Source organism: Oncorhynchus clarkii, chromosome 20, assembly GCF_045791955.1.
Source record: "Oncorhynchus clarkii lewisi isolate Uvic-CL-2024 chromosome 20, UVic_Ocla_1.0, whole genome shotgun sequence".
NCBI classification, from domain to species: domain Eukaryota; kingdom Metazoa; phylum Chordata; class Actinopteri; order Salmoniformes; family Salmonidae; genus Oncorhynchus; species Oncorhynchus clarkii.
This window is the reverse complement of record NC_092166.1, coordinates 62,829,080-62,850,603: the sequence shown is the minus strand read 5'-3', so window position 1 is coordinate 62,850,603 and position 21,524 is coordinate 62,829,080. Positions and strand designations below refer to the sequence as shown.

The 21,524-nt window shown below is 41.2% G+C and overlaps 1 protein-coding gene across 1 annotated transcript in view; it reads right to left on the bottom strand.

Annotated features, from left to right (window-relative positions):
* LOC139375629 (ras-interacting protein 1-like) overlaps positions 1–20,018 on the bottom strand; it is a 33,342-nt gene extending 13,324 nt beyond the window's left edge. Inside the window, exons 1-6 of the mRNA XM_071117424.1 lie at positions 19,436–20,018; positions 9,490–9,695; positions 9,108–9,282; positions 7,486–7,718; positions 6,517–7,118; positions 915–1,229 (exon numbers count right to left, since the gene is read on the bottom strand). Coding sequence (XP_070973525.1) covers positions 915–1,229; positions 6,517–7,118; positions 7,486–7,718; positions 9,108–9,282; positions 9,490–9,695; positions 19,436–19,575 — 1,671 coding nt within the window. The 5' untranslated portion in view covers positions 19,576–20,018. The remainder of the gene's footprint in view (positions 1–914; positions 1,230–6,516; positions 7,119–7,485; positions 7,719–9,107; positions 9,283–9,489; positions 9,696–19,435) is intronic.
* Positions 20,019–21,524: the final 1,506 nt, after the last annotated feature.

The window sequence follows — 21,524 nt, the reverse complement described above, 5'->3', positions numbered from 1 at the left end:
TCTCAATCAGAGGCAGCTGTCAATCGTTGTCCCTGATTGAGAATCATACTTAGGTAGCCTGTGTTTCACTTTTGAGTTGTGGGTGTTTGTCTTCCGTGTTCGTACCACACGGGACTGTTTCGTTCATTTCACGTTTATTGTTTTGTATGTCGTAGTGTTCAGTTTATGTATTAAAATAAACATTATGGACACTTACCACGCTGCAGATTGGTCCTCTGATCCTTCTCAGAAGATCAAATTGACACAAAATGTACTTTTTCGCTCAAGTTTTCATAGTGAATAAAAATCTAAAGTTCAATATGTTTCCATTGCATTTTTAACTCTACCATTTTTTTAAATCACAAAAACTGTGTTAAATAGCAAAACTGTGGTATTAGCATGTGTACTCTAGCCAACAGTTCGCAAATAGAGCGCAGGTAGGCTCGTCTACATGATGAAATTATTATGGATAAGCTCAAATATTTGTATTTGTCAAACGGAAGTCAAGCATCGATCATCATGTCACCACATTAAGACCCTCGATATTTATTGGAAAGGAGCATCAAGATCACAGTGCACTTTCATCACCCTGTGAAGTTCCTAACTTATAACTTATCTGTAGTCTAATAAACTGCATGGTTTCCCGAGTCGTAGAGGGATGACCACACAACATATCATCGCGTGACTCCAAGTTTACTTCGATATTATGGTTATTATATCAATATTTGCGCATAAATACTTTCCACTGCCATTTCTCGCATTATTAATTTTCGATCACACGATGTCAAACAAACAAATTAATTGTTGCCATTTATAAAATTGTACCAAAACTCTCTGTTTCCGTCACAGCAGTAGTGATTTTTCTTATACGGTATGACTCTACTCGCATGAAAACTGTGGATGGAAACATGGTTATAGTAACTAAACATATTCACCTTCTGCATAACAACCCAGGCAGTGGGGTCCTTGAACAAGAATAGGTAGTGACGTCCCATCCCGATGACATCACCTGGACTAAGCTCTGCCTCTATGGACAACGTCTCCCCGTTCCGTGTTACCATAGCACTGTGGAAGGGACGGAGGCGGACGGTGGAACCTTTATCGTTGTGCTCATGGCGACATAGGCAGCAGTGAAGAGGCAGGATGTCAGGGGCAGAGAGCGGGAAGTCAACCTTTGACCTCTCCTTGTCGTCGCCACCACATCGACCAATCAAAGTGCTTGAACCGTTCAGCAGGTAGATGACGAAGTCCTGAGGAGAAAAAAGAGAGATAATTTGAATTGTAAAATCCCATTTACTTTATTGGGTCAAAACCCTACAGTACATCAACAGTCAACCATCAGACATCATGCAACACGGCCCTCGTGTGTTCCAGCCTGTAAGAAAAATAGAAGTTTAAAAAGGGTTTAGAAGAACAACTCCAGATCCCCCTGATCATCAACAGAGCCCAACACCCCTTGAAGAACCCATGTATGGATGAAGAGCCTAATGTTCCCCACCAATCTGTAGAATGGCAATTCCACAGTAACGGAATTACACTTTGACTCAGAATTTTCACTTTAAAATGTATGCCGAACAAAAACCATTGATTTCAACATTTTGCTAACCATACAACTCTATGCACAAGGTCTACTTTGAACAATTTACACAGCAAATTTCACAAAACAACACTTACTGAAAGAACTGTGCAGATGCAAAGTTTGGTAATAGAATTTGGGTAAAATCTCCCTCAGTATTTCACATTTTTCAAATCTCTGAAACATCTAATCCAAATTAAGATTCAAAGATGTCTGCAGAAAGAATGGGGTGTCGGCTTTGACATGACATCTTGAGTTAAACATTTATATTTTGGTTATTGAACTACAGTAGGTGAAATGGATTTACATCTGGTAACAGAATTATAATGGATTACATCATGGGCCCCTGATCTGTACAATACAGAAATTCGTAATTATGAATATTATTCTCTTCATGGTGATGTATTCTGAATAGGTACACAAAAGGTAGAAATATGCAATATCCTTATTTAGCATATTTGGGTATTATTCTACACACTGGCTATTATTCTAGTGAGCACCATCCCCAAACAAGACCACATTTGGTCCGGAACAGACCATGTCTGAACCAATCATACACGTCTTTGTTTCACAAGTTTGGACATCACAGCTCAGCACAGTAGAGTAGAGTTCAGTACCATACAGTAGAGCGCAGGAAAGTAGATATGTTCAGCACAGTACAATAAAGTGCAGTATAATTCAGCACATACGGTACTCTAATCTAATGTGCTCTACTGTACAGTACTGAAATTGACACTACTGTACAGTACTTTTCTTTACTTTCTTTACTTCCTGTTGAATGCCGAAAGTTTTGAAAGTGTGTGACAAAGTGTTCTATTGGAAAAGTCTGGTTACCTACACTACCGTTCAAAAGTTTGGGGTCACTGAAACATTTCCTTGTTTTTGAAAGAAAAGCATTTTTTTGTCCATTAAAACAACATCAAATTGGTCAGAAATACAGTGTGGACATTGTTAATGTTGTAAATGACTATTGTAGCTGGAAACGGCAGAGCTGTGCGTAAGTTGACTATGCAAACTATTTGGAATTTTCAGCACATTATTGTTTCTTATAAAAAAGAAGTGATGCAGTCAGTCTCTCCTCAACCAAGAGAGACTGGCATGCGTAGTATTTATATTAGCCCTTTGACTACAATAAAGAGCAAGATGCGCCGCTCTGTTCTGGGCCAGATGCAGCTTAACTAGGTCTTAGTAGCACTTGACCACATGGCTGGACAGTAATCAAGATAAAACAAAACCAGAGCCCTGTGCAGGACTTGCTGTGTTGAGTGTGGTGTCAAAAAAGCAGAGCATCTCTTTATTATGGACAGAATCTTTCCCCATCTTTACAACCATTGAATCTATATGTTTTGACATGACCGTTTACAGTCTAAGGTAACACCAAGTAATTTAGTCTCCCCAACTTATTCAACAGCCAACAGCCATTGCGCATGGTGATCTTAGGTTTGTGTGTGGCTGCTCGGCCATGGAAACTCATTTTGCTCCAACAAACAGTTCTTGTCATCTTGCCGTTTTCCTGTTTAAACTTATTGAGCTGGCAGAGTTGCAAAGAAAAATCCATATCTCAGACTGGCCAATAAAAAAAAAAGATTAAGATGGGCAAAAGAACACAGACACTGGACAGAGGAACTCTACATAGAAGTCCAGCATCCCGGAGTCGCCTCTTCACTGTTGACGTTGAGACTGGTGTTTTGCGGGTACTATTTAATAAAGCTGCCAGTTGAGGACTTGTGAGGTGTCTGTTTCTCAAACTAGACACTAATGTAATTGTCCTCTTGCTCAGTTGTGCACCGGGGCCTCCCACTCCTCTCTATTCTGCTTAGAGCCAGACTACATGAGCCACTACATTCCATATTTGTTATTTCATAGTTTTGATGTCTTCACTATTATTCTACAATGTAGAAAATAGTAAAAATAAAGATAAACCCTTGAATTAGTATGTGTGTTCATCTTTTGACTGGTACAATACCCGACAATGACAGTGTTAAAACATGTTTGACATTTTTGCTAAATTATTGAAAATAAAATAAGTATTCACACCCGTTTGCTGTGACACTCCAAATTGAGCTCAGGTCCCACATTTGACTCTGCATGTCAGAGCAGAAACTATATCATGAAGTCCAAGGAACTTTCCGTAGATCTCAGAGATATAATTGTGATGAGGGATATATCTGGGGCATGGTATATTTCTAGAGTGTTTAACGTTTTCAAGAGTACATTGGTGTCCATCATTGGGAAATTGAAAAAATATGGAACTACCCTGACTCTGCCTATTGCTGGCCATCCGACCAAACTGAGCAACCGGGCATGAAGACCTTGGTCAAGGATGTGACCAAGAACCCCAATGACCACTCTGACAGAAGTACAGAGTTCCTTGGCTGAGATGGGAGAACCTGCCAGAAGGACAACAGTTTCTACAGCACTCTACCAATCTGGGCTTTATGGGAGAATGGCCCGATGGAAGCCACTTCTGAGAAAAAGGCACATGACAGCACACCTGGAGTTGTCAAAAAGGCACATGAAAGACTCAGAGCATAAGGCAAAATAATCTGTGGTCTGATGAGACAAATTTAACTCTTTGGCCTGAATGCATGGAGAAACCAGGCACAGCTCATCACCTGTCTAACACCATCCCTACCGTGAAGCATGCTGGTGGCAGCATCATGCTCTGGGGATGCTCTTCAGCGGTAAGGACTGGGAGAATTTTAAGGATAAGAGGGAACAATGAATGGAGCCAACTAAAGGCAAATCGTTGATGAGAACCTGCTTCAGAGTGCAAACAACCCTTGTCCAGACTGCAAACGTCATTGTCCTGTTGGAAGATTTACAGTCCAACAAGACAATGACCCCAAGCATATAGCCAAGCCAAAGCAATGCTGGAATGGCTTCAGAACAAGAATGTGAAAGTCCTTGAGTAGCCCAGCCAAAGCCCAGACTTGAATCCAATTGGAAATCTGTGGAAATACTTGAAGATTTCTGTTCACCGCCACTCCCCATCTAACTTAACAGAGCTTTAGAAAATCTACAAGGAAGAATGGTAGAAAATCCCCAAATCCAGATGTGCAAAGCTGATCCAGACATACCCAAGACGACTCAAAGTTGTAATCACCACCAAAGGTGCTTCTACAAAGCATTGACTCAGGGGTGTGACTACTTATGTAAATTGAATATATCTGTATTTCATTTACAATAAGTTCTAAAAACAGGGTTTCCCTTGATCATTTTAGGTTATTGTGTGTAAATTGGTGAGAGAAAAAAAAAAAAAATTATTCATCCATTTCAAATTCAGGCTGTAACAACAAAATGTGGAATAAGTCCAGGGGTATGAATATTTTCTGAAGGCCCTGTATGAGCTGAACATAACAGTATGCCAATGGAATGGAGAACAGTAGCAAGTGACCCAACAGTTGTATGTGACTACTATGGTTTCCCATTGTAGCCAATTTAATTGCAGAGAAATATCTTAAAGATATGTGGGTTTTTGGTCATGTAATTACAAGGCATAAGGCAATGTTTCTTAACTCACAGAAGGCACATTATTTCTCCAAAACGAAATATAAATGTTTGTATTAGTTGGCAGGGTTCTTTACTTCAACAAGATTGTGTTTTGATGTATTTCTAATACTTAGAAAAAATCTAGAATATATAAAAACAATTTAAGACCCCTTTTCCATCTGTTTGACCAGAAATCAAAGCCTTTGCTTATTGAAAATTTTTAGGAGGGAAAATGGTTGAAAATGTATATATGCCTTAATTTCTCAGAAATATTGACTCTTAGCTTTTATTTTACACCCAATTTGACATGCTCCTATGAAGTTCACATGTTGGTGCTCATGGGTCCTATTACATAGAAATGACCAGAGAGAGAGAGAGAGAGAGAGAGGGGAAGAGAGAGAAATTAGTTTTAGAATACCTGGCAGAACATACAGTATGAGATGAGTTCAATACCAAAAAACCTAGCATTCAACTCTTCATTCAGCCTCTATCAATATTAAATGTGTGTTACACATGAGTGAGTTTGAAACTATTATATTTGAACGAGATAAGAAATGGTGAGATAACAAATGGATTACTATGGGAACAATAAACAAATACATTGAAAATCCTAGGTGCTGACGTAAGAGTACTTGTGTTGCGTATGTGTGCACATCTTGCATGCGCGTGTGTGCGTGTGCATGTGTGTGTATGTATCACCACCCTGAATCCGTTATAGCCCACTGTAATCAGTCAGGAAGCAGTGCCACTGTTGCACAACTCTGTATCCGGATCTGTGTTTTTACACACGTTTCTGCTCACGCTGGCATTTCCAAGAAGGATTCTCTCCGCTGTTTGTCCCTAACTGTCTCTGTGAATTTTTCCAGTGGGAAAATGGGATTGCTTGCCTGGAATCTCAGATGTTCCAACTGTAATGTTTACTGTGAGCTAGAGATAGCATGTCAGGGGCGGACTGGGACCAGAACTTGGCCTTGGAATTTCTAACACACCGTCCATTTTTTTCCTTGATGCCCCCATTATCAGCCAAATAATGATAAAAAGGCCAACTGGGCAAAAAAATGGACCAGCCCATCTGGCATTTGCCTGAAATTCCAGATGGCCTGTCCACCCCTGCAGCATGTGATGGAGCATCACCAATGTGTGTGTGTGTGTGTGTGTGTGTGTGTGTGCCCAATGTGGTGAGTAAGAGCAGGCAGAGAGTTTGAGGACAAAGTGGAGCCACGAGGGAGAGAATACTGTGATAGATTCTCTGTCCATTGTCCACAGACACCTTGAGAGAATGAGAACATAGTTATCTGTTTCCATAAGGAGCAGCAACCTCAGAAATAGAGGGAGGGAGATAAGGGTGAGGGAGAGAGGAGAGAAAGGGGAGAGAGACAGGGGAGAGAGGTGTTCAAGAGGGGGATTGATGAGACTCAATGTGTGTGGGGTACTCGTGGGGTGAGTGAATGGAGTACTGTGTGTCCTACCTGTCTGTTGCTGTAGCCCTGTAGCAGCAGTAAGTAGGGGCAGTCTTGGGGAGGGTGAATGGAGTAAAGTGTTACGTTATCGTCACTGCTCTCTGTCTCCTCCCTCTCTCTCTCCATCTCAGGGGAAGGACAGAGGGGCTCTGTGTAAGTCTCTGATCCGGGGTCCTCCAGAGGGGGAACATTGGCGTCAACATAGCTCTCTTCATCTCTCTGTTTGAGGTTCTTATCGAGGTTCAATTTGTGATTGTGTTCCACATTCTGTTCATGGTCCTGACTGTGACACTGATTGTGGTTCTCGTCTTGACTGGGAGTGTGGAACTCATTGGGCTTCTGACTAAGGGGCTCAGTGGGGTTCTGTTGGTGTCTCTGTTGAGTTTCTGTGGACTGGGGTGAGAGGTCTGCTTCACTCTGGCTCCTCCACAGACCCGGCCCCCGTTCAGACTTATTCTGGACCCCACATACCCTCCCAACCCTGTCCTTTTGGTTCCAAGCCCCACACACACCCCTCTCTAGGGTAGAGGTCACATACACACTCCTCTCGATCAGGGCAGAGGTGACTCGAGAGCGGCTCTTCTGGAGTTTACGAGCCTGGGCGTTGATGCCTGAGAGACAGGAGAGAGTTTGGATATGTGTGTGTGTGTGTGTCTGCCAAAGTCAACATGCAGAAGCTAACGTGCAGGAAACAGACTGCAGTGGTGGATATGATGGTTGGGAGAGAGAAACGTTCAACATTAAAATGGCAAAACAGTAAAACACAGGCAGGGGGCTATCATAAGAGTTGGTTTAACCATTCATAAGACAAACACATAACAGGATGCACCTCTACGTCATTTTGCTGTCCCTTAGTCCCTTCCCCCTAGCAAAGACACTACCCTGGTATCATATCCCACATGAATCAATCAATTAACTACCAGGGAATAAAGAAAACCACTAGTACTGCAGACCTTGCAGTCTCCCTATCAGTCCTACCAGCAGTGACCGTGTCCTTGTCTCTTGATCTCTTTTCCTCCACACTGGCTCTCCTCTGGATCTCAAACCGCCTCGCCAAACCCTCCCTGGGTTTCCATAGTGACTGCAGGAGGAGGGGCTTCTCATTGTCACCGACGACCCGGAAGCATTCCGTCTTCCACTGGTGGTCACCCACGTAGCCAATGGAGTCGCAGAGAACATACGACTCCGCCTCTTCCTTGTTCAGACCGTACCTGGGCAATTAAGGGAAGTGAAGCTGTTTATAACAAGGATAGTATTTACAACTAACAACTCTTGGAGGACAATGGGAACGGACTTCAGTAGGCTTAGTCTATGTCTGGTAAACCGTCTCTGCATGTGCATTAACACGCCAAGCTCAGAAACCCACCCTGAGTATCTCCATTCTGCTTCTGGTTATAATACAGTATATTAAGTAAGGTGAGAGAGTGAGAGTGAGAGTGAGAGAGGCTCTCAACAGCATGGTTAAATTGGTCAGCCTTCACGGTTTGTGGTTCCCTCTAGGTTGTTCCAAAACGCCCATGTAAACGCTAGATCTGGCACACACACTCAATGCATTATACTGAAAATATAGCCAAAACAAAACATGACACACCACACACACCAGACATGTACAATCAATACACTACACTGCAGTTATACTAAACAACTACCCTTGAGAACAATATATACATTTGTCTGAATTCTATTCCTTGCATAGCATAGGCTCAACACCAGCGTGAAGGATGTGCATTAGTCATCTAATTCACAGTGGCCGCTCTGGCATAGTACTTACAGCTCACAGGCCCCTGACACTGGATAACAAGCTGCACATGGCACGTCTCTAAAACAATTGCCAAACAAGTTTCATATATGATCAAAGACTCTGTATGTCATTACAGTATATTTATGATTCTCCAAGTACAGTTCCAGTCAAAAGTTTGGACACACCTACTCGTTCAAGGGTTTTTCTTTATTTTTACTATTTTCTACATTGTAGAATAATAGTGAAGACATCCAAACGGTGAAATAACACATATGGAATCATTCAGAAAACAAAAAAGTCTTAAATAAATCAAATATATTGTACATTTGAGATTCTTCAAAGTAGCCACCCTTTGCCTTGATGACAGCTTTGCACACACTTGGCATTCTCTCAACCAACTTCATGAGGTAGTCACTTGGAATGCATTTAAATTAACAGGTGTGCCTTGTTAAAAGTTTATTTGTGGAATTTCTTTCCTTCTTTTGAGCCAATCAGTTGTGTTGTGACGAGGTAGGGGTGGTATACAGAAGATAGCCCTATTTGGTAAAAGACCAAGTCCATATTACGGCAAGAACAGCTCAAATAAGCAAAGAGAAACGACAGTCATGAAGATCAGTCAATGCATAAAACTTCAAGTGTAGTTGCAAAAACCATCAAGCGCTATGAGGAAACTGTCTCTCATGAGGATTGCAACAGGAAAGGAAGACCCAGAGTTACCTCTACTGCAGAGGATAAGTTCATTCGAGTTAACAGCCTCAGAAATTGCAGCCCAAATAAATCTTTAAATCTACCCAAAATCTAAGAAATCTAAGACAACATGCATACATACATGCGCACACACACACGCACACTCCTGTACCTCTCCAGTGCCTCTTTGACCAGCTCCTTAGCACTGGAGTGTGTTGTTGCCAGGACGCTCTTGTAGTTTGCCCCCTGGCAGATCTCACTGCCAAAGATCTTCAGAATGCCTGGTGCTGTTATCTGATTGGACAGTTCAGCAGGGTCGTCTGTCATTGATGCATCCCCGGGAGAAACTAGATGGAAACGTCAAGAAGAAAAGTAGTGACTACATCATCAGAACTGGTAAGCAAGTGCACTTAATTTATTTTAGGCTGGGGTCGGGGTTAAGGTTTTAGACTGCTTGCCAGTCAGATGCTTTCTGCTTCAGCCAACTCGTTTGTCATTGTCAAGGTTAGGGTTAATGTTTATAAAAATAAAATTTTGATTAGAAAAAGGCATACTTCTGTCATTCGACTCCTTCCAAGCGTGGCTAGGTAAGCCAGGTAACCCGGGTAAGGCCATGGCGGTGGCGTTATGGGCGGAGCCTCGCTGGAACACAGCAGACAAGCGGTTGGTATGACGGCGGATGCGACTCCTGGATGGCTGTCGGATGACGTCCACGCCCACACTGTCAGCTGACCTGGTACTGGAACCAGAGGAGCCTGACCTGAGGAGGAGGGTGGGGGACACAGATCGAGATAATGAGAAAGAGAGATAAAGGGAGAGAGAAATATAGAGAGAAGTCGCTCTGTCAGTAAGCAATGTTGTCCCACCAATAAGAGTGCTACAAAATGCTAGAATGACATACTATAGAACTCTAATTAAAAAAACCTTCCAGAAAATCTAAATAATAGTAATCTAAATCCACTGTGTCACTTCCTCATATCTCTACCCTCTTTGAGAAAGGTATCAACATTGAGTCTCAACTAGACATTACCATCCATCCATCAACAGTCCCCAATCTTACTTTACTGTGCTATGCTCAGTCTGTTAATGAGATAATATGGTGTTGTTAGACCTATTTCTGCAACAATCCATGTAAGCTTCTTATTTTAATTGCTCAATGCTTCATTGTTAAGGGAATTGGAGTTGTTTCTTTCAGATTAACGTTTATAGAGCCCCACGGTGTATGGGTCATAATACCCATAAAACCTAGTGATTAAAACCAGAAATGGTTCCAACCATTTTCTAACCATTTATTTCTCCCATAGGGGAATTTAGAACCACTTCAAACAAGGCCTCTGTTTCGTGTAGGTTTTCCCTGGCGTGACATTTTAATAACCGTGTAAATCTCTCTCGGACAAGGTGACTTTTATCAATTTATTAGTCTCTATTTACTCTCAGATTCGAAAAAAGCTAATTAGCATCAACATAGACATCATGCAAAACTACAAATCCCTGCAAGCTCTGGCACCTTTGCTGCCAGCTACTACCTACCTTGATCAAAAACGAAATATATATTTGACATTTTCATTTACTCTTCCACATTTGATTTAACTCATATTTGTTGGCTTATTTATGCATTTGGTCTTGTATCTTGTACAGAATACTATCCTAGTAGAAGTCAGATATTTACAATGTGCCATGAATACTAGGCTAGTTAATTGCCAAAAAGCTAGCTAGCAAGCAACCGAGATGACAATAGCAACATACCCTTATTTTACCAGATCCTCTTCTCCTTTAGCCAGTGAAGATCCATATTTAATCCCTTATGTCTGCCAACAATATGAACGAGGTCAATTCACTGTGTCAGAATCGTTCAATATGAACGAGGTCAATTCACTGTGTCAGAATGCACTGGTGTATTAGAGCAAAATAGACGAAAGTTGTCTGTTCTTTCGACCAAATGATTGGTAAACATTTTAAAACGTATATTTTCCATATATAGACTGTGTTTTAATAAAATCAACTATATATATATGCATTGAGCTGGTCTGATGCTTTAAGCGCACTGTTTAATGAAATAAGATAGAGATCAACCATCCTCCTCCCACACCTACCTGGCTTTCGCAGATTCTGCCATTACTCTCCTGAAGTTGGCGGTAATAGGCTACATGAGAAGTCGGCAACTGTTCTCATGTGGAATGCCAATTTAAACCAAAACTTGTTTCTCACAAGTCTAGCATAGGTTGTGAGCTCTGCAAACAACTGGTGGCGTGTATTCATGGATGCCAAGGGAAGCCAGGCTTCCCCAAAAAAATCATAAAGAAAAAAAAAAATATCTATAAAATAATTGATGTTATGACTCTCTGTGTTTCATACATTTCCTTTAATTCGCAAGAGGCTGAATGTATCTCACTGGAGAAAGCATCCGAGCGAGCCAAAATGCACCCCTTTGTCTCTCTACTTGTAGGCCATCTATCTGATTCTGTCTGGACCAAACGGGTATGACATTATTGCCGCCCGTAGCATTGAATGCATTTGGCCTCCCTTGATTCAAAAAATGTAAAATAATAGCCAATCAGCATCGAGCTCAACTGTGAATGGTCCTGGCACACTAAAAAAAAGTGTCAAGGGAAGCCTGTTTGGATTTGGCGTCACTCCTATCAAATCACATTGAGAGCATACTTCATTGACATTAACATGATTCTGGTTCTGATCCAAGCATTCATTCATACATTGTTGTGCCCCTGTTCTGAGAGGATGGAAGTTCAATATGTAGCTAGATGTAAAAGGATCATGTTAACTACCTAATGTTACCGATGAGTGGAAGTTAGTCTAGCGAGCAAGCATTTTAGCCAGGTAGTCTAGGACAACAAAAAATAAAAGCGTGTACAGTATGACAGAGTGATAGACTGTTTCATCAACATGACACACACACACACACACACACACACACACACAGCAATCAGAACCATGGACAGCCACATCATATTTAGCTTACGTTGATTGGATCAAATAGTTTTTGGTGTCTTTTAGTTGTCACTGTATTAGACCAAGCACATGTGATTTTATGATGTTGAAATGTTGAAGTTGAAATGGTGCTGGAATAGTTTTTATTTATTTATTTTACATTTTTTAACTAGGCAAGTCAGTTAAGAACAAATTCTTATCTACAATGACGGCCTATCCCGGCCAAACCCTAACCCAGACGACACTGGGACAATTGTTCGCTGCCCTATGGGACTCCCAATCACGGCCTGAAATCGAACCTGGGTCTGCAGTGATGCCTCTAGCACTGAGATGCAGTACCTTGGACCGCTGCGCTCGGGAGCCCAGTTGAGGCAGTTCCTGTAACTCTCAGTGGTCCGAAAATGGCGGAAACATTACCTTGCTTGACCATGCTGTAGGTTATGTAACTGTCTGTTACCTGTAATATGTTTTGTGGACTTCACCAGACAGAGGTTGCTCTCCGGTTTCGGACGGTGATGCGGTACGGAGCAAGATTTGGCCTCAGCTTGCGTCCGGAGGCTCTGCAATTGCGTCACACCCGCCATACGAAGCCTCCGATCACATTAATGGACCAAGCATAAATTGGCTTTTAGTCTCGGCCTCCGCAATGGGTTAATTCACTGAGATGGGCACGAATAAGACAGGTGTCTTGTCTGCTATGAAAAATATATAGATTTGCTATGACTCGACAAAAAATTACTTGGTCGACCAACAGCCTACCGCCCAAACAATCAACCAGTCGACTAATTGGGGACATCCCTTCTGCTTTTCCATTTTAGGAATTAGACCAGCATAAATAACACAAAATGTAAAACAGCATATTGACCAAGGAGCAGAGTTCATCTTGTCAACCAATCAAACAATGTTTTAATGACAACATCCAAGCTGACAACAACTGGGATCACTGGTCTCTACCCACGGTACCCATATTTTATCGAGGTTCAATTGGCATTTATCACGGCCAGTGTGTAAGTGCCATTACATGTGTTACTGAGTCTAAATGTTATCAAATCAGGAGAAGAACAAGTGAAGGAAGGAGCATAAGTAAAATGGAGAGAAAATAAAATAGAAATTTCCAAATATAGTTCCAGTTTGCTAGGGTAGCTTCAAATCAAGTAGTACTTGAAGTAGGATACCTACCCCTCACCCACAGACACAAACAAACATTATCAAGAATGCCTAGCTTCACCATCTACGCTAGCTAGCTAGTTAACTAGCAAGTGAGACTGTTGGTTTATAAAGGCCAAAGAAAACTATACATTTCTCATGCATGTAAATGGATAGACAAATTGATGGCTAATGTAGCCATCTAGTCAGGCTAGTCTCACTAACTAGCTAACCATGCTAGATAACATGTATTGTGTCAATTTAAAACTTGCTCAAGATAGCTTACATATTTGTCAATTTATAAAATGTAGCCAATGTATTCATTATTAAATTTAGCAAACATTAGATAGTTAATCCAGAGATTCTTAACTTTGCCTTGATTCGGCAATCTCATCCAGATCATCATGGCCCTGGTGAGTGATGTGAAGCTTGAGACTGTCACACCCTGATCTGTTTCACCTGTCTTTGTGATTGTCTCCACCCCTCCTCCAGGTTTTGCCTATCTTCCCCATTATCCCCTGTGTATTTATACCTGTGTTCTCTGTTTGTCTGTTGCCTGTTTTTTGGGGGGTTTTTTGTTCGGAAAACCTACCAGCGTTTGTTTCCCTGCTCCTGCCTGTTTTCCTGCTCCTGTTTTCTAGTCCTTCCCGGTTTTGACCGTTCTGCATGCCCTGACCCTGAGACTGCCTTCCGTTTGTACCTTCCCCCACCGTTTTGGATTATTGACCCCTACCTGCCCTGACCCTGAGACTGCCTGCCGTTCTGGACCGTTTACACCCTTTCTGGATTACTGACCCCTGAGTGCCTTGACCTGTCATTTGCCTGCCCCTGTGGTTGTAATAAACTCTTGTTACTTCTACACTGTCTGCATCTGGGTCTTACCTAAACTTGATAGAGACAGGCATTTGTAGTTCTGTATGATAGCCACATTAGCAGCAAATTATGCGAATATGTTGATAAAAGTCACCTTGTCCGAGAGAGATTTACATGGTTATGGTCAAAATGTCAAGTCTACATGAAACAGTCCTTATTTGAAGTGTTTTTAAAAAATCCCCTATGGGAAAAATGAAAGGTGGAAAACCATTGGAATCATTTCCATGTTTGACCGCTAGGTATTATGTGTATTACAGAGCTGCCAACTCTCACGCATTGGGTGTGAGACACACGCATTTGACCTTCTTCTCATGCTCACCTCTTACATCTCACTCAGTACTGCTTTTCTTTTTCTAATTAGTCAATTGTATAGTCAATGCGTTAACTTTTCAACTGTGCTCCAAATCATTTTGAATCCGGAGCCTCTGCACCTGCAATATAACATCACGAGCGGAACCTCTATCATTGTACTGTCTTGCCACAGCACAGTGAACCGCAGCACATTCTAACATTTGTTTGGTGTACTTATGAAAGGGATCAAGGGGATTGGGTGCATTTTTTTTATTTTTAGAAACGCCCCTCAAGATTAGAGCACTCTCTACTGGGATTGTAAAACTGTAACATGAGCAGCACAGTAGCACTACATTGTATGTACAATGTTGCCAACAAAATTAGGTTTCTGTTACTCCCGTCCCTATTGCAGAATGCAGCCAGTTGAGAGCATGTACTAGAGTCAAATGAATCCACACCTGCATTAGTCTATGGCAGGCTCGTTTGGTGATTGGAATGTAAGCTGTCACAACGAAAAGTCAGCGGAGACCTAAAGTATGTTTTAGCAGGGAAGTTTAGTGGGGTGACATCAGAGGCGACCCCTCATTCAGGGCAGGTGGGGCTTTCCTGTTTTGCATGTTATTTTGGTATTAATACGTGTCACATATCAGTTTGTAAACAATGTCAAAATGATATATATATATATATATATATATATATATAAAATTTAGTTAAAAAAGCATTATACAAACATGATCTCTTTTTTTGTGGAGTAAGGCATTGATTGGACTGATCATGTCAAAATCATACCTTCAAAATCTTGCCTAGCAGTCATCATCATGAATCAAGTCGACAATCTACTGGCAAGTCCTTTTTAATCCTTGTCATATGAAGAGAAATTATAGATAAAACTTATCGGTGTTCATCGGCCATTGGACAAACATTACACAACAAGTTGGAAATAACAAATTCAACAATGAGTGGTTTGGAAGGAATCAGTGGCTAACTGCAAGCATCTCAAAGCAATCATTAGCCTGCTATTCAGTGTAGTGGCTGTGTGGTCCCAAGTCTAAGATTTTTTTTACATTTGTTTTATTATTATATTTTACCTTTATTTCACTAAACAATTTAGTTAAGAACAAATTCTTATTTACAATGACGGCCGACCAAAAGGCCTCCTACGGGGACCTGGGATTAAAATAAATAAATACAATATAAATATCGGACAAAACACATCACAACAAGAGAGACAACACAACACTACATAAAGAGAGACCTTTATGAGAGACCAACACAGCAAGGCAGCAACACATGACAACACAGCATGGTAGTAACACAACATAAAAACAACATGGTAGCATCACAACATGGTAGCAGCACAAAAAATGGTACAAACATTATTGGGCACAAAGGTCAAGAAGGTAGAGACAACAATACATCATGCAAAGCAACTGTCAGTAAGTGTCCATGATTGAGGATTTGAATGAAGAGATTGAGATAAAACTGTCCAGTTTGAGTGTTTGCTGCAGCTCGTTCCAGTCGCTAGTTGCAGTGAACTGAAAAGAGGAGCGACCCAGGGATGTGTGTGCTTTGGGGACCTTTAACAGAATGTGACTGGCAGAACGGGTGTTGTATGTGGAGGGTGAGGGCTGCAGTAGATATCTCAGACAGGGGGGAGTGAGGCCTAAGAGGGTTTTATAAATAAGCATCAACCAGTGGGTCTTGCGACGGGTACACAGAGATGACCAGTTTACAGAGGAGTATAGTGCAGTGATGAGTGCAGTGATGTGTCCTATAAGGAGCATTGGTGGCAAATCTGATGGCCGAATGGTAAAGAACATCTAGCTGCTCGAGAGCACCCTTACCTGCTGATCTATAAACTAAGTTTCCATAATCTAGCATGGGTAGGATGGTCATCTGAATCAGGGTTAGTTTGGCAGCTGGGGTGAAAGAGGAGCGATTACGATAGAGGAAACCAAGTCTAGATTTAACTTTAGCCTGCAGCTTTGATATGTGCTGAGAGAAGGACAGTGCACCGTCTAGCCATACTCCCAAGTACTTGCATGAGGTGAGTACCTCAAGCTCTAAACCCTCAGAGGTAGTAATAACACCTGTGGGAAGAGGGGCATTATTCTTACCAAATCACATGACCTTTGTTTTGGAGGTGTTCAGAACAAGGTTAAGGGTAGAGAAAGCTTGTTGGACACTAAGAAAGCTTTGTTGTAGAGCGTTTAACACAAAATCCGGGGAGGGGCCAGCTGAGTATAAGACTGTATCACCTGCATATAAATGGATGAGAGAGCTTCCTACTGCCTGAGCTGTAGGAAGAAGCAGATGTTCTGACTGTATACACTGCACTCTTTGAGAGAGGTAGTTAGCAAACCAGGCCAAAGACCCCTCAGAGACACCAATACTCCTTAGCCGGCCCACGAGAATGGAATGGTCTACCGTATCAAAAGCTTTGGCCAAGTCAATAAAAATTAAGGGTCTCTTTTCTTAGTTTAAAATGATAAACATTCAACATCGGCCATGCTGTCAATGAAGCATGATTGATGCCTCGCTCAAAACAACTGTTAACTTGGAACTGCAAAATCTGACTTTAGTGAGTTCAAGCAACTGGGAACTCGGGAAAAACGAGCTACGACTGGGAAAATGTGTTTTGAACTTTCATCCAACTCGGAATTGTACATTCGGAACTTGGGCCACTTTCTAGAGCTACGACCTGAAGATCACTGACGCCATCATGATTCTACTTTAATTTGGTATATTTTCACCTATTTATTGCATTTACTGTTCTGACTTGGTGGTGCACATCTAGCCTATAACCTGTTTTTGAGAAATGTAATCATTGAATATTGTAAGAGCTTTCATTGTCTGCTTATATGCCCCTTTAATTTATCATACGGTTCTGACTTGGTGTACAGGGAGAACACTGTAAGAATGGCCCATGTTCTGAATTCTGTTGCTGTACATTTCAAAAGTGCTGAACAAATAGTTATATTGACTACGTCCATCCTAGCTCGCTCATGAATGTCTTAATCGAAATTAAGGATTGCCTCTTATCCGCTTGTCGTTCCCTTATGCAATAGTTTGTACATCTCAATTGTCAGTAGAAACCACAGTTGTTTAAGCAAGTCAGCCATATCAGATATGTTTTTTTAAAAGGCAGTAAATGAGGCTGAATTAACTGTTTTGCTGCCAGACAAGGCTCCGCTGATAGCCTGGTGTAGCAGTGGTAAGGTGTTGGGACTTCTGTTAGGACTCTGCTGCTGTAACAGCTTTATGTAGGTCCTAACAGTTTGTGGGCACACAATTTGAAATTTGATATGCTTACTTGTGTATTTGAAAATTAATGACATGAGGCTATGTATTTTTGCAGCCATTTGTGGGCAGTTTTGAATAAGTCATACAAATACACATTGGATATTAAATGCTCCAGGAATCAAATATAATTTTGCACATTTTAGTATTGTGCACATGCTAGGCAGAGATGTTAAGGGGACTCACAACTTCTGTGTGTGTAGAGTAAGATAATGGCAAGGATCTTAAACTAGTATGTGTAAATCACCTGAATATTGATATTCATTCGATTTTTCTTAAAGGTTGGGTGATTTTGAGAAATTAATTGTTATAACAACACCCAGCACTTGGGAACATAGATCAGGGGTGGCCAGCCCTTCTGGACAGAAAGCAGGACTTTATTCCAGTCCTATTTTAAAGAGATCATTCACCCAAATTACAAAATACAAAATGTTTGTGTTCTTACCTTGAAAGCTGTCTATCGACAAGGAGACTGCAATCTATGATTTGGTTCCCCACTGCCATCAACCATTAATATGAGTATTTCCTCGGTAAAGCCTTGGTGTAGTGGTGACACTCCTGACACGTGTCACATAAAACTTTCCACCTGAGAACAGGATCAATCCCTGCTTCCAACCTTCCTACTGTGTCTCCCATTTGCCTGTCTACCCATTTCATTTCATTATAGTCTGAATAAACTGTAAAACCACCACCCGTCTAGGGGTTGTGCCAGGGGGTAATGGAAATTCAAATAGCAAATCTAACTCCAAAGCTTTTTTTAAAAGTTGACAGCCCTGGTATTATAACTCATACTGTGGTACTCTATTGGAAAAGTTCTAAAACTTCCATAACCTTTAACCCCGTGGATGATATAGCAAATTCCAGGGTACCATGAGCGACATGCACCTACAACCTTGAAACTGTACATCCAAGTATTTTGTATTTATTATGGATCCGCCTAATGCAAAGGCAGCAGCTACTCTTCCTGGGGTCCAGCAAAATTAAGGCCGTTCTACAATTTCTAAAACTTTACAATTCATTCACAACAGATTTCACAACACATTAAGTGTGTGTCATCAGGCCCCTACTCTACTACCACATATCTACAACACAAAATCCATCCATGTTTGTATAGTGCGTATGTTATCGTGTGTTTGGATGTATGTGTCTGGTATGCATGTGTCTGTGACTATATTTGTGTTGCTTCACAGTCCCCACTGTTCCTTAAGGTGTATTTTTATCTGTTTTTTTAAATCAAATTTTACTGCTTGCACGAGTTACTTGATGTGGAATAGAGTTCCGTGTAGTCATTGCTCTATGTAGTACTGTGTGCCTCCCATAGTCTGTTCTGTACTTGGGGACTGTGACGAGACCTCTGGTGGCATGTCTTGTGGGGTATGCATGGGTGTCTGAGCTGTGTGCCAGTAGTTTAGACAGACAGCTCAGTGCTTTCAACATGTCAATACAGCTCACAAATACAAGTAGTGATGAAGTCACTCTCTCCTCCACTTTGAGCCAGGAGAGAATAACAAGCATATTATTAATGTTAGCTCTCTGTGAACATCTAATGGCCAGCCGTGCTGCCCTATTCTGAGTCAACTGCAATTTCCCTAAGTCCCTCTTTGTGGCACTTGACTACATGACTGAACAGTAGTCCAGGTGCGACAAAACTAGGGCCTGTAGGACCTTCCTTGTTGATAATGCTGTTAAGAAGGCAGAGTAGTGCTTTATTATGGACAGACTTCTCCCCATCCTAGCTACTGTTGTATCAATATGTTTTGACCATGACAGTTTACAATCCAGAGTTACTCTAAGCAGTTTAGTCACCTCAACGTGCTCAATTTCCACATGATTCATTTCAAGATTTAGTTGAGGTTTAGGGTTTAGTTAATGATTTGTCCCAAATACAATGCTTTACATTTTTGAAAAGCATTGTAGTACAGTAGGTCTACATGCATTACTTACTGTGAAGAGCCATCACTTGGTTTTCTCCCCAGCTTTATGAAGCGCCGTTTGGGTGAGCAGGCAGGTAAACCCACGGAATGGAGAGAGTTTGTCTTGGGAGGCAGAGGGCTCCGGTCCAAAGTCATCTTTGTGGAGTCCATTCCAAGCTCCCGATCAAGGCTCCAAGAGCGTTAAGCGCGTTGGTCTAAAAATAATATTCGTATTCTTTAAAAAAATATATATATATAATAAATAAGTAACAAACACTTTTGAAATCAAACAACTGTGCAGAGTTGAGGAATTGCTCTTGGTAGTTTAGTTTTCTTTAATTCAACAGCGCATGCAGCTTCGAACGCGCCACTCCACGTTCTGAAGCAGCTTTTCCAGTCCCAGTTGTGCGGAGAAGTTGCCGAGAAATGATCGAGCAATTGCCAACACCCGTTTCAGGAGAACACCGAATGCCTTGTAACACTAATCAGAAAGTGGAAAGTCAGAATCATCACAGTCCAAAAAAACGGAACATCTGTATTTTACCGCACGCAACGCAAGAGCTGCTCCAAATGTACGAGATCGCTACATCTCTGTAGCCATTCAATTTGAGGTCTCAGTGTCAAGAAAGCGACAAGCGGGAAGGCGACGTTGGATGGTGCGCGCTGACAGAATTAATTTCAGAGTGCAACTGCGTGGGAGCGCACGTGCTAAGTGGTCGTCAGCCCACCACTGCCAACCAAAGTTAAGCATCGTAGTAGTTCAGTTCTTCTCTTTTGTTCTCTTTACACGCTCCCCTACAGCCCTATAGGCTAACCATCTTCAGAAAATGGGTTGAACTTGACAGTGAAATTTAATAGGTATTCCCCCGTTCGTCATGGCACTTTGGGTGCAGTGGAATTTAAGATACTCTTCCAATTTGTTTTCATTTTTTTTTTGCGCTGAGAACTCCACCTGGTGGCGAACACGCTTCACATCATAGATAACTTCAGATCCAAATGCCTGCCTCTTTCTCATCAATTATCACATAGTATTTCATCTGTATAGTGTCGTTTTGTTAGGTGAGATCATAATGGATAGTAATTTAGATACACTTCAGTTGTGAAGTAGTGTAAGGTATTCTAGATGACAATGTTTGAGCACTGTGGACAATGGACATCATCATTCGGTCTTAACCAGGGTTGGGAAGTAACGGATTTCATGTCATCTGCTACATGTAAATAATGACAAAAAACTGTAACTGTAATCCGTTACGTTACCAGAAAAAGTATTGTAATCAGATTAGATACTTTTGAAAAACTAGATGATTACTTCGAGGATTACTTTTCAATTCAGAAATGATTTTTGCGGAAAAAATATTTGACACTTCTCTGGTTTAAATCAGCACTGAAAAAAGGCGAAAGTTCAAGTTTGTTCCACCTAAACAAATCTGACCACAAAATTGAGCAGGAATGGGCTTTTGTAGGCTACAGTCCAAGCTATGTCTTCCAATGCTGCGACAGCTGCAATGTATCCCAACAAGTGCTCAGCATATGTGGGAACTCCTTCAGGACAGTTGGAAAAGCATTTCTTGTGAAGCTGGTTGAGAGAATTCCAAGAGTGTGCAAAGCTTTCATCAAGGCAAAGGGTGGCTACTTTGAAGAATCTCAAATAAAAAATCTATTTGGATTTGTTTAACATTGTTTTTGTTACTACATGATTCCATATGTGTTATTTCATAGTTTCGATGTCTTCACTATTATTCTACAATCAAAATAGTAAAAATTAAGAAGAAACCCTCCAATTAGTACAGTGGGTGTGTCCAAACTTTTTACTGGTACTGTATATATATATATATATATATATATATATATACTACCGTTCAAAAGTTTCGGGTCACTTAAAAATGTCCTTGTTTTTTAAAGAAAAGCAGTTTTTGTTGTCCATTAAAATAACATCAAATTGATCAAAAATACAGTGTAGATATTGTTAATGTTGTAAATGACTATTGTAGCTGGAAATGGCAGATTTTTTATGGAATATCTACATAGGCGAATGGAGGCCCATTATCAGCAACCATCACTCTGTCACGCCCTGACCTTAGTTATCTTTGTTTTCTTTATTATTTTGGTTAGGTCAGGGT